Below are 18,155 nucleotides of genomic sequence, written 5' to 3' on the forward strand. Positions count from 1 at the left end.
CATTAATCTATATGGTGAAGACAGATGAAGGATTTTAAGAGCAATCCCAGTGGGTTCTTCACATTCGTAGCCAGACACTGCCGGGACTGATGGAAAAATCTGGGAAATGGCTATGAATTTACCTTTTACTAAACTAATGCAAAGCGATGATGTGGTCAACTAGTTGGATCAGCTGCATCTGTGAAGGTGGCAGTACTGAATCTCATGCAAGATTGGGAGCTCAATCTTTTGCATGTCTCTTCAGACATAAGTCCCATGGGGTTAAGTGGGGCTTACTTCCAGGTAAGTATAAGATTGCACCTAGTCTCTCTCAAATGTAATGGGTCTCTTCTAATCACTGAGTTGTACATGTATACATCGCCCATTAGGGTGGTGAAGGGAAGTCTACATTTCCAGCTAAATCAATTTTCAAAGCAGGGCCTAGTAACATGCAGCCCATAGGCCAGCAATGGAGAACCAGTGGCCCTCTAGGATGTTGTTGGATCCCAACTCCCATCATCTCTAACCATTGGTCATGCTGGCTGGGGCTGAGGGGAGGTGGAGTCCAACAACATCTAAAGGGCCACAGGTTTCCCATCCCTGCCATGGGCTATTTGATGGAAATAAATGGTGGGAGGGGCTTAGCCTGCGTAATTGCTTTCCGTCGCACTTCTCTTAAAGGCTCAGAATCAGGACCAGTAAAAATGGTGGCAGCCTCACTGGAAGTCATTCTTACCACCCTCATTTTCAAATCACAGGAGGTTATGGCTCCGGATTACCTGCATCTCTGGTCGGTTCAATGGGTCTAGATAGTTAATGGCATTCTAAATAAATTAAATAGGCCTATAGGCCAGGTATGCGTCCCCAAGATTCAAAGAGTCATCATTGTAGTCTGCTGCACTGTAGCATTTTGAGCATTTAGGACTGGAATGGGGAACCCTTTTCAGCCTTGGGGCCACATTCATGGACAACCTTCTAGGGAGCACGTGGCAGTGGTGGGAAGGCCTGCCTAGGGATGTAAGAAGGTAGCAGTCTCCATTCCAACCAGTTATTTGTCACAATCAGCACTGTTTCTGTTCCGCTGCAGTTCAGTTTCTGCCAAATACTACATTATGTGACTCATCTCTAATGTAAGTCACATATCTCACATTCATTTTAATGTGAAAGAAATGTCAAAATAATGTAAAAAATAGGTCATTAATTGTATATTTGTGGACTTTAAAAAAAACCCAACAATGTGAATAAACACCAATCATATTTGCTTGACTGATTTCCATTCCTGACCACAAACAGCTAACTCTAGCAATTTCTACTTCCTTTTCTGTGTTTGTCAGAATTCTCTCACAAGCCTAGGCCAGAGGCAAAAGTAAACAGAGCAATGGTAAAGCAGAAGGGTTAACTGGAAGGAGCATAGCTCAGTGGAAGAGCTATAGCCCTTCCCCAAACCTCCAACTTTTTGGGACCTGTTGGCACACTTGTAAACCGAAAAAACTGTTGAGGGCACCACACCGTATCCTATTCTATTAACTACAATAGAACACTTCCTTTAGGTGAGGGGAACCTTTGGCCTTCCAGATGTTGCTGAACTACAACTCCCGTCAGCCCCAGCAACCATGGCCAATGGCAATGGATGGCGGGAATTATAGTTCAGCAGCATCTGAAAGGCCAAAGTTTCCTTACACCTAGAATAGAGAAAAGTGTGATGTAGGTTTGCAGCACAATCCAATACATGGCTACTCGGAAGTAAGTCCTATTGAGTTCGATGGGGCTGAATCCAAGGCAATTGGGTAAAGGACTGGAGCCTTAATTAGGTTGGTTTGTGTTGGATGCAAAAAAAGATCTGAGGTTGTACTAAAGGCTACTTGGATTTTTTAAAAGGTTGAATTTGTAACCTATGGGGCTGGAGTACGTAAGAACATAAGAAGTGCCTGCTAGATCAGGCTGAGGCCTCTCTAGTCCAGCATCCTTTTTTCACAGTGACCAACCAGATGCCTGTAATAAGCCTGTAGGCAGGACTTGAGCACAACAGCCCTTTCCCCACCTGTGATTTCCACCAAATTGGTATTCAGAGGCCTACAGCCTCCAACAGTGGAGGTAGAACCTAGAGCTCTGTGTAATTCATGTTTGTTGCTGCAGGGAATATCTGGAATCTGGTGAAGGTCAACATTCACATGTGAGCGTTGACAATCTTAGGCATGGATTGTGAATGTCTGAAAACTTAGATGCGCCAGTGAATGTTGCGATTGTTATTTTTAATTTTTATTAGAATGTATATACCACCTTTGATTCTGAGAATAATGAAGTGATTCACAGACACGTAAAAGCAAATATCATGTAGATTGAGGGAGGTGTGGAAAGGGCAAAAGCTGATGCGTATTTTTCAACAGTTAGTGCAGAATGCTGCAGCAAGGTTGCTGGCAGGAGTGAGACCCTGGCATCATCTAACATCCCTGCGAGAGATCCGCACTGGCTGCTTATTTTTTACTGGGCCAAGGTCAAAGAGTTGTTATTAGTATACAAAGCCCTTAACAGCTTGGAGCCAGTTTACTTGAAGGATCACCGTACCCCATGTATGCCCATTTTGATCTGCAGATCTGCACTTTTACAAGTGCCACATAATATTTGTTCCGCAATTGCAGTCCTGTAGTGTGGCAGCTCCTACCCTCTGGAACTCTCTGCTGACTGACATTAGGCAACCTCCTTCACTTTGTTCTTTTTGGTGCCTGCTAAAACCTTTTTGGTTTAGGTAAACCTACTCAGACATGTAAAGCTGAGGTGTATTTTAATCTGTAATTTTAGCTTATAATTAGGGTTGCCATATTCCAGTCCCACAAATCTGGGCAGGTTAATTTGCATATTATGTAAAGTATTTGCATATTATTTGCATACTATGCATATTATTTGCATATTAAAATTTGGATTGTCCAGTTGTTTTGTTTTTGTGCCTAGGAGTTACCACCAAAAACTGGGGAAAGATGTGAGAAATCTTTTTTTTAAAAGCAACATTTTCAGCCTTAAATGCCTAGACTCTAGTTTCCAACACTAGGGAGTATTTATTGATTGATTAAGATAATTTATATCCTGCCCTTTTGCTGTTAAAAACAGAGCTCAGCACAGCTTACAAATATAATAAAAACAATAAAAATACACAATCAATATAAAAACATAATAAAAACACAAAATAGCAACAAACATAAAGTAAGTCAGGGCAGCAGTACGGTTAACCATATACGATATATTTCAAAGATGTGGTGGGTGGAGAAAAACAAGAAGCCAATATGTTAGGAAAAGGAGTCTTTCACACCACATGCTCAGTTCTAAATACTGTTGCAGCAAGTTTTACAAGTTCCTCCAGTATTCCACTGGTGCAGGCACTCAGACATTCAAAGTATTTGTATGTTTCTTAGGTTTTATAAAAGCAGAGCTTTGCTTAACTCAAAATTTCTTTTCCCTTTGATCAACCACATCTACACAGGTTCCACCTCCATACTCAAAATGAAACTGGGCCTGGAAGTGTGCAACAACTCCACACATACCTTGCTAATTAGATTACCAATGCCAGGATGTCTGTCTTATCAACTACTCTCCTGCTCCCCTCCCCCCCCCACCGGGCATCATGAAAGACCCAGTCCTGGGCTCAGAAAGAAAATAAATATCTGGTCCTCTTCAAAGTATTGATAAGCCTCTTGTTTTAATTGAAATAATAATTATAAATTCTTGTTCTTATCACTAATGGGAGTTAATTATCTTGCATATGCTGCTGTTGCTTCTATGGCTGTAACGGAGTGAGGTTAAAGATAAGTGAAATGCAAATAGGAAAAAAAAACACAGAAGGCACTAACACTTTCCTAAATGTAATACCATACCAACCACAACAAGATTCCTATGAGTAAGGCAAAAAACTAAGCATCTCACAACCAGTCAGGATTCCTAACCAAAAACCAAAAATATGATAAATGAAGAAATATTTATATAAGCATGACTATCAAATATATTTATTATTTACACAAACTGTAAAGATATTTATAGTGCAATCCTACGTTTATTTATTCAGAAGCAAGTCCCAGCGTATTCAGTGGGGCTTACTCAAACAGGGACAGAAATGCAACCTCAAGTGATAAGCAACTTCATTCACACAACCCAAAATTCAGAATCATGCCACTTTATGCTGTTTTGCAACTATTTATACTTGTTTTTATGGTTATTGGATTTTAAATGGCTTTATTTCTTGTTGTGAGCTGCCTTGGTTTCCAACCCTACCTCACAGGGGTGTTGGAAAGACTCCATACACGCACACGCACACACTGCAGATGTATAAATACATACAGCCCATATAATAGTTTATTGTCAAACCAGTTGGTCATTGCAGAAAAATCAGTATTCGTTTTTTTAAAAATCAGTATTACTTTCCTACAGAATAAAAACTGTAATACCTAAGTAAGCCCTGCCTACTTGCTTTAAAATAGGACTGGAGAAGGGGGCAGAAAGAGTTAGAACACAAACACAATTCTTTTTTACATTCACTCCAAAGTCCCATTGATTTTGAGCTCATTCATAACCATGTCTACTCAAAAGTAAGTCCTATTGAATTCAATGGGATTTACTCCGGGGCCGGGCATATGGGATTAGCATGCTTTTACCCCCACAAAAGCAAGTATTGGGAAGGTTTTGAAAACACTGCCCAGGATCTGACTCCTGCACACAAGAGGAAAAGAAACTGAAATGTATATACTTACCCAATTTATGAGATTTCAGATAAACAGGGGGGGGAAACCACCATTTTGTTTTCTAGACACTGCCTCAGGTGAATGAAACTGAAACACAATCCCTGATTGGCTGCAATGCTGAACGGGCGGGGTTAAAGCTACAAGTGCTATAGTACTACTGTTTAAAGAAAGATTTAACGGTCGGGGGGGGCGGCTGACGTTTTTATGTATATCTCGAGAACCCGACCACCTAGAAACTTAATTTTTTTTTAAATTAAAGCTGAGAATCCGGGCTACCTAAGGGGTTAGCCGGGCGCCGGGTCGCATGCATAGAATCCGGGTAAAACCCGGCTAACCGGGCAATATGGCAACCCTACTTATAATGTACATTTTAACTTGTTAAAATTCATTTTGCTTTGTTTATAAATCTGTTTTTCTTGTTGATTTTTACTGGCAATTTTATTATATAAGTCATATAAGTCACATTTTTTTCTAAATCACATCAAGATTTTCTTTACAGTTAAGTTGCAGACAAATTTGGTTAAATAAATAAGATAAATAAACATTCACAATGTTTTCCAAGGATTGTTAGCATTCACATGTTAGTGACGACATCCGTCAGCTTCTGGACATTCGCAGATACATACAACTTCTTCCTGAGCGAATTCCACCGTCCAAGCTAATTTGCTTTACTTATTTTTTTTTTTAAGGGAAAGTGTTTGTTCCTAAAGAAAGACCAGTAGAAACCCACACAGAGGAAAAGGTGACTCTGGACCCAGAATTAGAAGAAGCCTTAGCCGGTGCATCCGATACCGAGCTATATGATCTAGCAGGTTTGTTGCAATCTTGAAATGATGTGAGTATCTCAGGCTGGGCGTGATGGATATCTTAACACCCGTGCCACCAGCACTGTGCTTATCACAACCCTTACCCTTGATCCAAGCTATGGCTGCACACATACCATACATCTCAAGCACATTTTCCTCCCCAAAGAATGCTGGGAACTGTAGCTTATCCCTCACAGAGCTACAATTCCCAGCACCCTTAACAAACTACACTTCCTAGGATTCTTTTTTTTTTTTTTGAGGGGGGGGAAATGTGCTTTAAATGTGATTTACATGTAAGGTGTATATTCATCCAGAAAGTACTCATGTGGAGTTCTGGGCCCAGATTGAGCACCTAGCATGAGGAACAGGAGGGTTTTGCCCTCCACACACTATGATCTCGATCAGACCTCCCCACACCTGCCATTTGCATTGGGGAGAAAAAAGCTCATTTTGAAACAAATGGGAGGTTCCACCACCCCCAACACAAATTGCAGGTGCAGGGCCCTGTGATCCAGATAGGGACCACAGCAGGGAATAGTGGGTTAATGCTCCTTAACCCTGTGCTAGGATCCCTGTATGTAAAGGCATAGCTATGCATGTAGCATGGGTCCTCTGACCTGGCCAGCTGGCCCCAAGGAGGATCCTGGTTCTATCAAGCCATGTAAATCCCCCAGCCTCAGCACTTGATTTCCCCCCCCAACCTGAGCAACTTGTCTCACTGGACAGGACCCTGCCTGGTTAACCACTTGCGCCCTTTCCCAAATCCCCAGCTTGATCTCCTACCCCTCTGACACTGCATTTCCTACTTTTGGCCCTTCTGATCTTGGCTGCTGCTTATGAAAAGTGAGCCCTGCCTTCCTGGATTCTGCTTCTTGCCTTTGGCCCAATGGTTGGCTCCCTGGCTGACATCCCCCTCCGTCCAGGACGTGGCAGATAAACCTATCTAACATGGAACTCACCTTCATGTAGGACAGGTGTAGGGCCCTCCAGATGTTGCTGAACTACAATTCCCATCAGCCCCAGCAAGCACGGCCAATGGCCAGGGATGAGGGGAGTCATAGTTGAGCAACATTTAGAGGGCCAAAGATTCCCCGTACCTGATGTAAGAAAAGGCATGGAAACCTGGGTGTGGATTGGGCTGTATAATAATGGCAGATTCCTCTTCTACACCACATATTCACATAGTGCACATGGCAGCTGGTGGTCAGCTGCAGCTTTATGGCACACACACACGGCAGATAGATGCATGCGCGACTGATGTGGCTTGCACTCGTAGTAGGATGCTCAGTTTCATGTATGACATGCGAAATGTTTGGAGCTGGCATTGCAGTATTGTGGGTGTTGATTGCAAGTTGGAAAATGTTCACTGCTCTTTCTTCCAAAGGGATTTCCACGCATGCACCTTCTAAGTTACACAGAATTATCTGATAATCATGGAAGAAAGCTACTTTGAGAGGGGCGCAGGAGGAGAATTTGTAAGGAGCCTTTTTCTATCCAAACAGTTCTATAGTCAACTCAGTGCTCTTGCTGTTGGTATTTATAGCCGTCCTTGGAGTGCACAACCTGGTCAACAACCCAAAGTTTGATGAAGGAACCACCAGCAAAGACGGCAAAGAAACAGTGAAAAGTAAGTAGGTGCTTTTCTCCCCAATGACTTGCATACTTCCGTGCACAAGAGCTGGTGGGACAACTGAAATGTTGGTGACGGAGCTGCACACATGCCACCGAGAGATAAACGGTGCCTCTAGACTTTGCCAGTATGTGATTGAATCCCACCCCAAAATAGCAACAAAGTCAGGTTGTGCAATATAGTTGATTGGGAGGTCTTGCACAACAAACCCGACATTTCCCCAAAATATCAGATTTTCTGCAATAAGGAATGGGATGATGCACTGGAAAGTGTGGGATAATGCTTGCTTTGACCCAGTGTTGGAACATAGGAATGTGCCTTCTACTGAGTCAGACCCTTTCTCCGTCTAGCTCAATATGGCCTACACTGACTGGCAGCAGCTCTTCAGGCAGGCAGGAGCCTCTCCCAGCCCTACCTGGAGATGCTGGGGACTGAACCTGCAACCTTTTGTGTGCAAGGCAGATGCTCTACCATTGAGCCAAATCGCTTTCCTGAATGTCATTTAACCTCTCTGCAAACAAATCAGGATGAATACTCAATAAGCAGTTTGTCTGGAAGTGCCCTAAGTTGCACTTGCAAAGCTGTCTCTATCAGTCACCACCGTGTGCTTAATACATAGGAAGCTGCCTTTATCCTAAGTCAGGCCGTTGGTCCCTATCACCCAGTGCTGTCTACTCTGACTGGCAGCAGCTCTCTAAGGTCTTAGGCACAGAGGAGTATTTCCCTAGCCCAGCTACCTGTGGTTATTTTTAATTGGCAGTATAAAGGATTTAACCTGGGACCTTCTGCACACCAGCCGAGGGCCCTGCCACTGAGCTAGAAGGATCCCAGTTGATTGGGTTTGAGCTGTAAACCGTGCCTGGCCTACGACACCTAAGATGTATATTTTTAGGACCCACCTTATTTCGTGATTTTAGGTTGTTTTTAATTGTTTTTAATGCTATATTTTAAATTTGTTTAACCGGCCCTGGGACCTCTGGGTGAAGGGTGGGTAATAAATGATGATGATATCTGGAGGGCCAAAGGTTCCGTAAACCTGCCTTAGGCCGCTTCCACACTGCACTTTATTCCGTTATTCTGACGATTTCTTAACTGGTAATTTGAGCATTATATTTGACCTTTCACATGACGTACAAGCTAGTTCTGGAACTCTAGTGGAATATAGTTCAAGTTTAGCGCAAATTTTCATGATAAATAATACCAGAACCCATCCGTTTGCAAGGCTGGGAACCCGGAAGATTGCAGGAGTCTTGCACTAGCTGCAGCTGCTCACGTGACAGGCATCCCAGCATGCAGTGCGTTCCTGCCCTTAAGTTGCATTTTTTTTTTTTGCCTGCTGAAAATTGTACCAGTATTCCGGCATTGGCACAGATAGCAGCAGCATTTCCCACATATACCCCTGTGTTGATACAACTAAAATAATGTTAAAAGTCAGAACATAAAGGGAGAGGGCTTGCATGGCGACAGGACGAAATCTTAGACCTCCTACACAGTGGGGAACAGTGCGCATGTGTATAATGGGTGAGGGACAAAAACAAGACGATGTTCATTGCAGCTGTGCAAAATGCCGGTATATCGGCTGAAAAAGCTGCTGTTCCTTAATGCAACAGGTACTGCAGTGTGAAAGGGATTTTAGAAATCGGGACAGAAGTGCTACCTTTTTAAACCGTTCAACTAATGCAATCAGCCCCATGTGTGAAAGCAGCCTTAGAATAAAGGACTCATTCAAATATAGGTCCGTCTTCTGCAAAGTTGGGCACATGACCACTGTTGGCAATTTGCTGAGGAAGGGTCATAGCTCAGTAGTAGAACATCTGCTTTGTGTGTAGAAGTCCCAGGTTCAATCCCCGGCAACTCCAGGGCTTGTATCCAATGTGAGACCGACTCGTAGCAGACCAATGGAAATGAATGAATTTAAGTTGCTCGTTTCCAATAACATCAATGAGTCTACTCTGAGTAGGACTAGCATTAGTGAGAACCCCAGGTAAGGCTGGGAGAGAGCCCTGTCTGAAATCCTGGAGAGACACTGCCAGCCAGTTTAGACTAGCAGTGGTTCCCAAGGTTTTTCCCCTATGGACCACTTGAAAAATTGCTGAGAGTCTTGGCAGACCAGTTCATTATTTTTCTGCCTGTTGGAGCAGAATGTAATGCTCTGTGCTATGTGCGGTATGCTTTTTAATTCCATTTTTATGGTGTCTTTTCTTTCTTATATATTGTATTACAATTTGAACTCCGCAGAATTCAAATTCTGATACAAGGGAGAGGGCCTTCTCAGTGGTGCCCCCCAAATTATGGAATGATTTCCCTGACGAGGTGTGCCTGGTGCCAACACTGTTATCTTTTCGGCGCTAGGTCAAGACTTTCCTCTTCTCCCAGACATTTTAGCATGTGTTTTATACTGTTTAAATTTTTTAATTGTGTTTTAAATTGTTTTTATAAGATCTGTTTTAAATTGTATTTGTTTTAATGTTTTTAGTTACTGTAAAGTGCCCAGAGAGCTTCGGCTATGGGGCGGTATACAAGTATATTAAATAAATAAATAAATAAAAGAAATAAAAGAAGAAAGAAATGCAATCAAAAATCAATATTGATATTGAATGCGATGGCTGTGCTGTCTCCTATTTTCAACCACAAATCCACAGATACACCATGGACCACCTGAATGAAGCTGGTCCGCAGACCAGAGTTTGGGAACCCCTAGTTTAGCCGATACTGAGCTATGTCTGATTTATTTCTTTACTTATTATTTATTTATTTATTACATTTATATCTCGCACTTCCTCCCAGAAGGAGATTAAGGCAGCAAATAAAAACACTAAAAGCACTTTAAAACATCTTAAAAACAAAAGATTTTAAAACATATTAGAACAAAACATCTTTAAAAACATATTAGAACAAAACATCTTTTTAAAAAAAACTTTAAAAACATCTTAAAAAGCAATTCCAGCACAGACAGACACAGACTGGGATAAGTTCTCTACTTAAAAGGCTTGTTGAAAGAGGAAGGTCTTCAGTAGGCTCCAGAAAGATAATAGAGATGGGGCCTGTCTATTATTTAAGGGGAGGGAATTCCAAAGAGTAGGTGCCACTACACTAAAGGTCTGCTTCCTGCATTGTGCAGAACAGACCTCCTGATGGTATCTGCAGGAGGCCCTCACTTGCAGACTGAAGTGATTGACTGGGTATATAAGGGGTAAGATGATCTTTCAGGTATCCTAGTCACAAGCTGCATAGGGCTTTGTACACCACAATTAGAACCTTGAACTTGGTCCAGTAGCTGATGGGCACCTGACTTGGTGAAAGACAGCCTCCTATATTCTTCCTAGGCATCTGTGTGGGATACATCCAAAAAGGCATCTGCGAAACCAGGAAATATTTATTAAGAATATAAGAAGAGCCCAGTCGGATCAGTCCAAAGACCCATCTAATCCAGCATTCTGTTCCCACAGTGGCCGATCAGATGATGTTGGAAAGTCTCCCAAGTAGGACATGAGCACAATAGCACTGATTTTGAGGCCCAATTCAAAGTCACAATGAATGAGGCTGCCACCCTAGGTGCGCTAATCTGGGAAAGCAAGTCCCATTGAACTCTGTGGAACCGCAACTCCCATTCATATCAGTAGAACTTAAGCCTTTGGATCTCTGGGCATCTCTGTCTCTGTGTGTGGCCTGTGCAAGACGCGTTGCGGTTCCAGTTGTCTTCCCATATCTCTAATGCAAGTGCCCCTGGGAGAGAGGGAAATGTGGGAGAAAATGTGGAAGGTTTTCTTCCATCCAAACTGAAGCAGAATTGACTTCCGGGAAGGGTGACTTAGCCTGTGCCTGCTTTTGAGACGGGCTCCTGCCTCAAAAGAAGCTTATTCAGATATATCAGTCAGTTTTTTCTTTTTTTTTGACTGATTAAACTTCTCCCGGGTAGGGAGAAACGAAGAGATTAACCTCAAAGCCTATTTTTGTTGGGACGACCAGATCTCATTAATTTATGGGACGAGGTCCAGCCGACGAAGGTGGGACGGATTTTCAACAGCAAGCTCTATCTGTTAAAGCGAACGTTCATCTTATCTTCTAAGAGAGAACGCATTAACAGGCAAGCACCCTTCTTTCTATATTTTTCTTTTACTTGACTTAAATTGTTGCTGTTTAAAAGAGATTTGCCAGATTGATCGGTTTTTGACATCTCACTGGGGAGCCGTAACTTCTCTCTGCTACGCACTAATTAATAGCTTATCTCTGTTTTTGTTGCAAAAAGCTGTCCTGGATTTGCATTCTAAAGATACACACAGAAGAGGGATTTCTATTCCAGATTTTTATTTTGAAAAATATTATACTGTTTTGAGACTACTCTCTTTTTGGTCTATTTTATTTTGACGAATCTGTTTCTTGACGATTGCCATTAATTGTTTCGATCCTGGGAACTGCATTTTGTTTACTTAACTATTGGAGAGATAAGGCTGTCTGCTCTGTTTATACTGTGATGTCACCAAGTTTGGAGTATTAACCCAATTGTTGCTGAAATAAGAAGTGGTTTTCCTATATTTTTCTTTTAAAATGGCAATTAAGAAAGTGGCTGAGAATCTGGAAATAACTATGTTTCAGAAAATAATGGATGAGATTGAGATAACGAAAATTGAATTGAGTAAAATGAAGCAGGAGATTAAAGATATAAGGGTCCCTGTGAGAGAGGTGACCCTGGAAGGGGTCCCTGTGAGAGAGGAGACCCCGGAGATTGGAACAGGGGTCCCTGTGAGAGAGGAGACCCTGGAGACTGGAATAGGGGTCCCTGTGAGAGAGGAGATCCCGGAGATTGGAACAAACGTGGAACAGGAACAAGATTTGGAGTCTATGGACTTTAGAAATAAAATCTATTGTTTGGAACTCAATGTTATCTCTGAAGAAATTAATGAAGATTCTAGAGATAAAGTTATCAATGGCATGGATTATCTTCTGGACTGGAATGATGTGATGGAGCCCAATATAGAGAAAATCTATGGAATTAACTGCAGCCATGTGACAATGGAAAAACTTTTAAGAGATGACCCAGTGTATTTTGAAAAAAAGAACAGAGATATGATTTTACAGCAGTATTTCAGCAACCTATTCAGAATGGATGGCAAGAAAATATTTGGGATAGAGGTAATTCCCATCAGACTCTTACTATATGACTATGGCTTTGACAGCAAGATTATTATGGAATACTGATAATGGAAGATTGGATATTGAAATTACTGGACTTAACAAGACTACTGAAGATGGAAGATGGAAAATGGAACTAATAGAGATAATAGAACAATGGCTACTGAAATTACTGAACCTAACAGATTCTGATGTGATGGATTAATTGAAATGTTTATTTTGACTATGGTTATGACAATAAGATTATCATAATTAGTAATGAGATGGATTAATCGATATGCTTATCTGGAAAAAAAAATTGATAGATATATTTCTTAAAGAATTGAAATCTCTCTTTGACTTTTTGTGGAAAGAATAAAGTAATGTTTATGAGATTTGATGATTAAGTAAGATAACTACTGGAGGAAAGTGATTTTATAATATGACTTAAGAGACAGGATTGCTATATATTATAGACTTATAACTGATTTGATCTTTGACAAATGGGAAGTCAATATTTTACTCTTTATTTTTTATTTTTGTTTTTTTTTTCTTTTTTTCTTTTTGTTTAACTATTTTTGATTTTGTTTTTTGTCTTTGAATGTTTTATGATTTTGTCTTGTATGTTTTATGAAAATTTGAATAAAAATTATTGAAAAAAAAACAAACTGAAGCAGAATTTTTTCTCGCCCTCCCAGCTGGAGGCTCGTAATGCTGCGACCATGAGATTGCTTATATTGCTAATTCATGTTTCGGTCTCTGTGATTATTTTTGCAAAGGTCCAGCATTTCGGCTTGGTGAGTCTGCTGAGCTACGCTTCTGTCGCAAATCTAGCAAGCAGGAATTTGCTCTGTCAGACAATTTTGTTCCAACAACAATACACCCCCCTGCCACAACTAGCTTTGTTTTGCTTTTTGTTGGAAGTGGTGGGGAAGGATGCACTTCAGGAGCTTCTGTGACTTCAGAACTGAAAACCGTTTACCTCTCACTGAGCTACAACTCCCAGCACCCTTAAGAAACTACAGTTTGCAGAATTCTTTCGGGAAAGTCATAGGCTTTAATGTGCTTTCAGTGAATGGAGTGTTTGCAGCTGTAGTGAGCTGGGAGAGGCTGCACAAGAGGAGAGGAGCTGGTGGGTTGCACTGGTTAGACCAGGATCGGGGAGACCTGGGTTCAAATCCTGATGTAGCCATGAAGCTCACTGGGTGAGCACTCTCTTTTGGACTAAACTACCTCACAGGGCTGTAGCAAGGAGAACGCAGAAAGGAGTCACTACCCAGTATGATGGAAAGCAAAAAAAGGGGGAACAGCAGGCACTGGGGCATACCATTGTAATGCCACATAAACAAGTGTACAGATAGCCAAAATACAATGGAAATCCCTGCAAATAGTAAATAATATTACCCCCTGAGGAGCCCTTGTTTTTCAGGTCGGCACTTGGGTGTCAGGTGACCAGCTGAGCCTGCACCTTTAGGTGCCTGCACTCCCTAGGACTCGGTGGCTGCTTGGTGTCTTCCTCCAATCATGCGAAGGGGCTATCCATGTACTGAGGGGGTGGTTGGGTTGCTGTGTCCCCTGAGGACCCCGGATCCCCCTGATCTACCTCACGGTCGCTCAACTTGGTCTACTTCTCAGTGATGCTTGGCACAGGAAGCTCCAGGGGAACGTTCCTTCAGTGAGGACGTGACATTGAGAAAGCTGGAGAAAGGAGTCTCTCCACCAAGGAGTGGAAAACAAGGAGAGAGGAGTGGAAGTTCACATAGCTGAGATGCAGAGAAGAGGAAAGCAAGCTGATTTAAAACAGCCAGCCAAATAGTGGCTACTGGTGTTTATATGTAGTATCTTTTGAAGCAGACATCAGTGAGGTTATTTGTGGATGGCATCCCAAGGCATAACCTTATCCCAGTCTGCAACTATGCTGGAATCATTTTTAGGATGTTTTTAAACATGGGTTTTTAAAAAAACACACAAAAAATCAAGGTGTTTCATTTTTAAGATATTTTCTAAGATGTTTTATTCAATCATAGAACTGTAAAGTTGGAAGGGGCCTATAAGGCCATCGTGTCCAACCCCCTGCTCAATGCAGGAATCCAAATTAAAGCATAAAGCATGTTTTTAAAATATAGATGTTCTTAGAGTTTTGTTGCCCTGGGCTCTTTCTGGGAGGAAGGGCGGGATATCAATTTAATAATAAATGTTAAAAATTAATTAATAAATAAGTAATTGGCTCATGTCCTTTTCAGATGTGGTCAAAGGTGAAAAGGTCAAGCCAGTTTTTGAGGAACCGCCTAACCCCACAAATGTTGAAGGCTCTTTGCAAAGGATAAAGGCAAATGATCCTACGCTCCTGGAAGTCAATCTGAACAACATAAAGGTACTGGTATCAATGCTGTTAACCTTCTTGTCCCGTTACATTTGCAAAACATTCCTTAGACGGTCTTAATTTGTTTTTCAAAGTATTTTCTCGGAGAGATAGGAGAGAGAATGGAGGAACAGAACGACGAAAGCCAATTTAAACATTCAGCAACCCTGACGTATGGGCTCATGGGGAATTGAATGCTCCCCTAACATTAAAACTTCCTGCATGGGTAAAGTCAGCATGTCAGCAACAAGACTCAATTCAAGGCCAACTAGACATGATGCTGGTTATATAGTTTGCCCAGGCATAGTTGTTTTTCCTTTTCACAAACAGAGGTGCATCTAGAATCCTCAGTCATGGTGCAGCTTCTGCTATATGCTGGAGATGCTTCTCTTTACCCTGGCCTCTGACAATTAGGGTATATTATTTTCTGGAACTCACTCCTTTTGCTGAATTGGATTGTTCAGTTCCATTTTGAACAGTTTTATAGTTGGAACCCTTTATTTGTTTTTATAATTATGTATTCTATTGTAAACCACCCTGGGGCCTTGTAGTGAAGGGTGTGTAAAACATCTTATAAATAATAAATCATTCAATAGTGTACTACGAGACCAATCAGAATTGTTTCCACCCTACCTCACCCCCCACATGCTATTTGCAATGGGAGGAAATGTGGCATTATTTTCCATGGGAGATTTATTCGACTGCCAAATTTAAGGCAATTTTGTTCAGATGGGCCTGATTTTTATGACTGAGCAGCCTGATCTGCCAAACTACCTGTTTTGTTATTGAATGTTTTTTCCATTGTTCAAAGTGGTTACGATTGTTTTTTTGAATTTATTGAATGTTGTCTTTTGCCTTGAGCATTCTTTATGCAAGAAAGGCAGGACACAAGTTATTGTAATCAATAATAATAAAAAACACAGGGTTCTGAAGGTCCTTTTGTTGGAAATATTCATTGACTAACGCCTAGGACTGTCCGACACAGCACTGAATTCCCTCCTTATCAAAGAGCAAAAGTGCAGACATCAAAATGTTATATCTCAAGGGTAGCCAATATGGTGCCCTCTAGATGTTGTGGTCTACAGTTCACATCATCCCTGACTGATGCCTGAGCTGGATGGGGCTGATGGGAGTTGTAGTCCAAAACATTGGGGGGGGGGACCATGGTGGCTGCCCCTTTTATATATACAAAAGCTTGGTCAGTATTTTTCAGAGGCCCTCAATAGGAGACTATAATGCAGATCGGTCAAAGTCACGCAAGTCAGTTTTTTCACTTACACAGCAATTTGCCTCACTGGCCATAAATGGGTAACAACCAGTTTTTGATACGTAGCTCATAAAGTAACAATGCCCATTCACCTGGGGCAACCTGGCAACAATCTGGGTTGGATCCAGACAAACCCATTAGCAAAACGTAGTTGCCATTGAAATCAATGGCACTGAAGTCATGACTAACTTGCCTTTTTGATTTCAGTGGAATCTAAGTTAAACTAATGAAGTTTGGATGTAACTCATTGTCTCTAATTCCCAGTACCTAGATTCAAGATTCATATCAAGAGGCTGGGATTGGTTGAATTAAGAACGTATTGGCTATAAATGTACTTTAAGGTCAAGCTGTCCAACATAAATGACAACTGCTAGATTCCATATTGGAAACCAAATTCCAGAATGTTGTGGCATGATTGAGGCTACATGGCTCCCTAAGCTTGCTTCCTCAGATGGAAGCCATTTGGATTAACTTTAGATATTGTTGTGTTTTCTCTATTAATATAGAACATCCCAATTCCCACCTTGAAAGAGTTTGCAAAAGCTTTGGAAACCAACGCCAATGTGACAAAATTCAGCTTGGCAGCCACACGGAGCAACGACCCTGTTGCGATTGTAAGTTGAACAAACTCTTCTTTGGAGAGAGAGAAAAACGTCTGACTCTTTGCTAAATCAAATTGCAATGTTCCAAATGCTGAGAGGTTCTGTCTGTGAGAGTGCAAACTCAAAACTAGCTTCAGGGTGGCATGTTTTTGAGATTTAGCCTGTGAAAGTTCCCTGTTCTATTCAAGAATGCACTCTTTATCCATCATTGTTGCATTTGGGAACAGAAGAAAGTTACCTCTTGTGTCTAGCTGTTAGACAAACAGAAATTTGTCAGATACAGTTCTCCCCATCTATGCCTTTCTCTGTGCAAAATTGGTGTCGGGTATTCCAACTTCCTGGTCTACACACCAACATCAATTTCAATATTTCTGTAACTGGGAATTGTAAAAGGCACATTCTTAGGGCAGATCCACACTAGGCATTTAAAGCATATTCAACACACATTTGAAGCACATGAATCCCACCACGGAATCATGGGAACCGTAGTTTGTTAAGGGTGGTGGGAACTATAAGTGTGAGAGGAAAACTACACTTCCAAGGATTCTTTGAGGGAAGTCGTGCCCTTTAAATGTGAGTTGGCTGTGCTTTAAGCGTATTGTGTGCATCTGCATTTAATCTTGGGAGATTCCTAGATGCGTATCCCATGATAGGAGCCTATGTTTTAATGGGGCCATATTCCATGTTGTGCATGTGGATACATCATGTCTTGTGGATCAGCGGTGGCTGTTGTTCATTGAGACTGGTAGAGCGGAAGGCCAAACAGTAGGTGGTGTCAGAGCCAATGACAGGCAGAGACAACTAATTCAAGCATTGACCACATCTTCCTCCCTGCTGAGGTCTATGAGGGCAACACTTAGAGTAAGGAGGAGGCAGTGGACAGGTAGTACCACCCTCTGGACTGGTTTTAAGTAAGAAGGTAGGCAGGTGCGAGTGGCTGAGGGCAGACTGAGGTTGGTGGGGCAATGCCCCATTTGCCCTAATGGACCAGCCTCTGCTGTTGTGGGTTATCATGAGATCCAAACTTACACAACTCTTCTCATCCCTTCAGGCATTTGCAGATATGTTAAAAGTGAACCAGACGTTGAAAAGTCTAAATATAGAATCCAACTTCATCACTGGGACAGGCATCCTTGCCTTGATTGATGCCCTGAAAGGGAATGAAACACTGACGGAGATAAAAATTGACAACCAGGTAAGGAAAACGCAGCAGACTGGAACTTAGCGCTGGCTAGAATCTAAAAGGTGCAGCTCGACAATGAAAAATGGGCTGGGAGGAGGTGTTTTTCGGGTCTGGAAATTTTTTATTGCTTCTTTTATGTCTTATTTTGTATTTTGATGGTATTACAATTTGAATTCTGTGGAATGCACACTGTAATACAATAAAATACAATATAGGAAATGAAAGGGACAATACAAATGTAATAAAAAAATCATAGAGCACCCACAACTGGCAGGAAAATCATTGTGGTCTGTCTGCCAAGATCATTAGCAGTTTTCAAGTGATCCCTAAAGAGGTGCATATGGTGAAAACTCTGTGAAGGTGGCAGATGCACCTGTGTGTATGTGAGAGAGAGAGTTCCATGACTTAGGGGCTGCCACAGACAATGCCCTCTCCTGGGCCACCCCCAAGCTTCTTTCTGAGGGCAGTGGAACTATCAAGAGGACCC

The 18,155-nt window shown here is 41.7% G+C and overlaps 1 protein-coding gene across 1 annotated transcript in view; it reads left to right on the plus strand.

Moving 5' to 3' along the window:
- Positions 1-18,155, plus strand: part of LOC133369744 (tropomodulin-2-like) — a 49,163-nt gene that overhangs the window by 20,971 nt on the left and 10,037 nt on the right. The window contains exons 4-8 of the mRNA XM_061595251.1: positions 5,396-5,518; positions 7,056-7,139; positions 14,498-14,628; positions 16,390-16,497; positions 17,537-17,680. Of these exons, the coding sequence (XP_061451235.1) occupies positions 5,396-5,518; positions 7,056-7,139; positions 14,498-14,628; positions 16,390-16,497; positions 17,537-17,680 (590 nt within the window). The remainder of the gene's footprint in view (positions 1-5,395; positions 5,519-7,055; positions 7,140-14,497; positions 14,629-16,389; positions 16,498-17,536; positions 17,681-18,155) is intronic.

The sequence above is a fragment of the Rhineura floridana genome, chromosome 14 (assembly GCF_030035675.1).
Source record: "Rhineura floridana isolate rRhiFlo1 chromosome 14, rRhiFlo1.hap2, whole genome shotgun sequence".
NCBI classification, from domain to species: domain Eukaryota; kingdom Metazoa; phylum Chordata; class Lepidosauria; order Squamata; family Rhineuridae; genus Rhineura; species Rhineura floridana.